Source organism: Sphaeroforma arctica, assembly GCF_001186125.1.
Source record: "Sphaeroforma arctica JP610 unplaced genomic scaffold supercont1.2356, whole genome shotgun sequence".
Taxonomy (NCBI): Eukaryota; class Ichthyosporea; order Ichthyophonida; genus Sphaeroforma; species Sphaeroforma arctica.
Window position 1 is genome coordinate 2144 of NW_014038202.1, and position 5014 is coordinate 7157.

Sequence of the window (5014 nt, forward strand, 5' to 3'; positions counted from 1 at the left end):
GTCACACAGACACACACACACACACTATATACATATATATGTATATATATATATATATAAAATATAGTTATACGTATATGTCATATTTGTACACACGTTTATCTACACATTACCTGAAACAAGTTTTCATTTTTTTTTTTAATTCATCTTTTGAAGTTCCCATAATTGGAAACTTGTGTGCAATATTTTTATTGTTGTAGCGCATCCACGTGTGTCGTAGTTTTTGTATCTAATATTGATCACTATTAGCTACGTGTCCTATGATAACGTATATATTTATCAATCTCCCCAATTACCCGCAACTCTCTATCTCATCCATGACTCGTTAATACCTTTCATCCGCTATAGGTCTCGATTGAGTGTAATCGGCCGGTGGATCGGACACACACCCACGCACCCAGAAGATGATCACGTACAGCATATGGACTATATACCAGAGGGTGTTCATTGCTATGACTTAGCAGCGGTGCAGGTAGTACTACAGTGTAGTAGCCAAGCGGGCGTGTTTGCTCCTGTTGCTGTGGATATACTAGTGAGAACCTTTGCCTCAAGCACACTCACAGGCAAGGAGAAAGAGTCCCAGAACTGGCCTAAGACAGTGCGTGTACAAGACAAGGATACGGGGAGGATAAACCAGACTGACTGTGGTATGAGCATACCGGGCAATGCGTATACTCGGGAAAGAGTCCGCGCGAAAGGGAGAAACGATGGATGCCAACGCCTGGGATCAGAGAGCGATATTGAAACTAGTACAGTCAAGGGAGTTGATGATCATGTAGATGCAAACGGCATGGATTATGCCAGAAGTGGCTGTAGTAGTGAGGCCGGCACCGGTGTGAGCAGAAACCCTACGTACGATACCTACACTACTGACGCCATCTATACCAGTGTCCGCACAAACAACCCAACCGTGGCAGAGGCGAGGAGCCCGATGTATGTAAAACCTGGTAGCTATGGGAAGGCCGGTGTCACTATTGTACTCTACCCAGAACCGGTACCGGGTGCGTTGTTAGTGACCTCGCCTACCTCGCTACGGTTGCAAGACACTCTGGAGTGTATCTACCGGCACAGCTTTCTGGCACCCACCGCCCCAGTACAAGATACGTGCACACCAAGGGGAAGGGGTACAAGGCATACAGACGTACCTGGTGCTAGCACGGATAGCTCTGGTGATGGCACTCAGGCATCTAATAATAGAACACAGTCATCTAAAAATAGAACACATGCGTGTAATAATAGAGCACAGTCATCTAAAAATAGAACAGATGCATCTAATAATAGAACACAGGTATACGCACACACTCACGCACATGTGTACGAGCAAGTGTTGGAGCAGTTGGCCGTCAGTGGCAAATCTGGGGCCCGCCAATGCAGTCCTGTAGGTAAGTGGGTGCCATATATGGATATGAATAGCGTAGATGCCGATAGTCTATATACACACACACCCCAGGCATGTGGAGGCCCGAGGCACACAGTACCACAGACAGACAGTCTGCGTCAGGACGAACACTGCAGGGAAAGGCCCAATTCAAGCCCCAATTTAAATGCAAGTGAGACTGGGGATTGCGAGAACAGGGTGCAATCGCACCTCAGGAAGAGAACAGGCACAAACGTACGTAGAGAAGCCAGCGACACAAACACAGGTCACAGGCGCACAGATCAGTGCCAAGGCAACGAGTGTGGGTTGTCAGTCAGGAACAGGGAATTGCACAGAAGCATCGCGCCAAACACACCACTGAGGTGTGTAGGGGGGGTGAGAGGGGGAAGGACTCGCACAGGGGCATCCACACACAGATGCATGGAGGTGTGTACATGCGGAGACGACATGCACACAGATGTTAGTAGGGAGGCACGGGGACAGAGTGCACTAAGAGTGGCGCAGGAGGGATTAGACCGGACTGCACCGCTTGATAATAATAGTCTAGATAGGGACACACAACCTGGGACAGATAGTAGCACCCAATCTGAAGTGGCTGGGTCTGCACTTCATGGTAGAAACAGGGCCGCACCTCATGGAACGGACAGGGTCACGGGTGCGGTAGCAGACCGGGCGCCACACCACAGTGGGACGAGGGGCAAACATGATAGCACAGCCCATACCACTACCAACAACAGGGAGCAACACCCAACCAGCGACGCACAGACGAAACCTATTAGCTTAAACAGAGTCTCAACTACAACAGACTACCCACCCACCCCCACCCCCACCCCCACGCACTGGTCTGAAGGTAGACATGCGGGTCTTGTGCGGGTGTGGAGTGCCGCTGCGCTTGGCATACACACGGCTGTGATGTCATTCCGCAGGATAGGCCGTTACACACCCTATGAGCGCGTCCCGAGACCAGACCAAGTGTTTCTGACTGTGAAGTTTCTGTGTGAGCGGGGGCGGCGTCTGTTGGTGTGGCCTTTGGTGTATGCGAGAGCTTATGCACACACAGAGAGTGGCTCTACAGCACTCGGGCAAAAACGTGCACAAGCACACACTCAGGTACGCACAAACGCAGCAACGCGGTCATACTCGCCGGAACGTGAATTGGAACACGCATGGGCGCATACGCCACACACACACGACCCTACACACAGGTGTGGTGATAGTTTTATGCCCCATTACAGTAGTATACACACACACCAACAACAGATAGAGTGTCGCTCGCTGACGCTGGCGCTGTGGGATGAGATCGTGTCCTCAGCCGTAGACACGGTGCTGGGGCTGGTAGTGGGGGTGGTCCTGTGGCGCTATAGCAGGCCATTAGTGGAGGTGCTGGTGTATATGATTCGCGAGTATACTATAGAGTACGTTATCCACACCATCAGATGGTTAGCCGGATCGCCCGGGGGGGTCAAACTGAACCCTCCCGTGGCGCAGTTCCTAGGCATGGTGTTTGAGGTGTACACTGGTTGGTGGGGGGCCGTGCTGACGAGTGTGGAGCCGCACCTGCACCTGATCATTAGGACCGGAATTGCCCTGTTGGCGCCGTGGGGGTTGGTGGTACTGCTGTGTGGGTTTGTTGACCTCGTGTTTGTACTCACATTTCACGTGTATCTGCTGGGCCGCTTCGCCACCAATCTGTACGGGGGCATAATCCGCTGCCTCATCTCGACCTCCCGGCTGTTCCGGGGCTATAAACGTAACGTCCTGCGTTTACGTATCGACAGTTGCCACCTGGCATACGACCAGTTGCTGGTGAATACCATGTTCTTTACCACGCTCTTCTTTACCGTACCCACCGTAACCATCTATTACGCCTTCTTCCTGAGCTGCAAAGCCCTGGGTGTGGCTGTGCATGTAGGGGCATACGTCGTGTGTATGTTTCTGTGGCACTTTCCGCTGTACTCGATCTACACCCTTTACCACACACCCGACTTCATACCAGGGGGCCTGGTTCTTGCACCTGTTTTTGCAGAAAAAGGACCGGAGAGTGACCACCCGCCTGAAATAAGGGACACGCGCAGGGGCTTTCTACCACGATCGCCCCTGGCCACCACCACGTATACGTCTGAGCACGCAGAGACACTTACCTGTCCATCACCTACGAAGCATCACCATACACCCACACGTACACAGAAGATCGGCGAGTACACACACGTGTGCGTGCGGGATACCACCGTGTTGGCTGTACGCAACCGGAGGGTCAGTATGGGCGTACTATTCGCCCGGGCACACAATGCGATTGTGGGTGTGTTGGCGCCGTACCAAATGGGCGAAATTTGCACCCAGGTGTTATTCGGGTACTCAGACCCCAAAGAATCGGGTGCAGGTGCAGGTGCAGGTGCGGCTGAGAGTGTCACCAGCGACGATGCGGCGCAGTGGCAGCAAGTGTCAGACTACGAAGCGTACGAGAAAGCCTTGAGAGGGGTTGCGTGCGTGTGCTAGGATGTAGGTTTTAGGGTTTTAGAAAACCCTGAAACTGGGTAGGGTTGCGTTTTTTATGGGGCGTTTGGGTTGGTATAGATAATCATTTTCTCAACCTCAATCGGGACAGACTGACATACTTAGCGCAAGCCTGTGTTAGTTGAGAAGCGATCCCGTTGGTTTACTATAACTTATCAATGTAGATGTGAGAGCACCCTAGCAACGGTTGACGGGGAGGATAAGGAATGCTCTGTTTCAAAAGAAGAGATGTCAAAACCATCGTCTGATAGATAGGCAAGTCTGTTGTGGGTGGAAATAGTAAAGGTAAATCTATTGTCCGTAGGGGACATGTGTCCTATATTGGCATCCGTCTTTAAATATAATTATATGTTTGCTTATGTTTTTACAGATCGGTACGCATGAATTTATTCATTAGTGTGTGTATGTCACACGGGATGAATGCATATACCTATGTATATAGATACAGATGTATACGCCTACTGCCTATGCGCATGTACCCATGCGTGTTCATAGATTGAGCTTCTTTTGGAAGGTTATACGTTTGCGTTCCAATCTAGTGCATCGGGGAGGTACTCGTAGCAGTGCACGAGGGCGGGTCTCAAAACCAGTTCTACTTATATAACGTTTAATCGTACAGCATCGGATACACACAGCCCAGACAGTCTTCACATAGTAGTAGATATTTCAGATTCTACGAGGCAAACGGGTCGGTGTCTGCACCGAAATTGACGTAGAATCAGGTCAATCGGTTTTGATCCTAGATCAAATTCACGATAATCGGGAATCATGGGAGAGGGGTGCATCTGAATATCAGCACAGGAATAGGGTTGTCCATGTGCTACGCATAGTAAAGTACCGCACATTTCGGACTCAATAGTGCTCATGAAATATAAAGGCCAACGTTTAGTCAGATTGCTGAGTGGTTTCGTGACATTTACTACATACCGCTACCAACAACTCGGTGTCTTTTCTAGGACGAGATATGTTTATTACGAAATAAGGTAAGTTGGGGGATTGTAGTATACGCGAATGGGATGTGATAGTAGCATTTGATCACGATATCAAACTCAGGGTAGATATTAGATTCATCTATCAGATGAGATGAAAATAGTCGTCAATAAACTCTCAGGGAGAAGTATA

At 49.9% G+C, this 5014-nt stretch overlaps 1 protein-coding gene across 1 annotated transcript in view; it reads left to right on the top strand.

Annotated features, from left to right (window-relative positions):
• The window catches only part of SARC_12506 (hypothetical protein), a 5422-nt gene extending 1245 nt beyond the window's left edge, over nt 1–4177 (top strand). The window contains exon 2 of the mRNA XM_014293385.1: nt 349–4177. Within this exon, the coding sequence (XP_014148860.1) occupies nt 349–3874 (3526 nt within the window). The 3' untranslated portion in view covers nt 3875–4177. The remainder of the gene's footprint in view (nt 1–348) is intronic.
• The last annotated feature ends 837 nt before the right edge of the window (nt 4178–5014 follow it).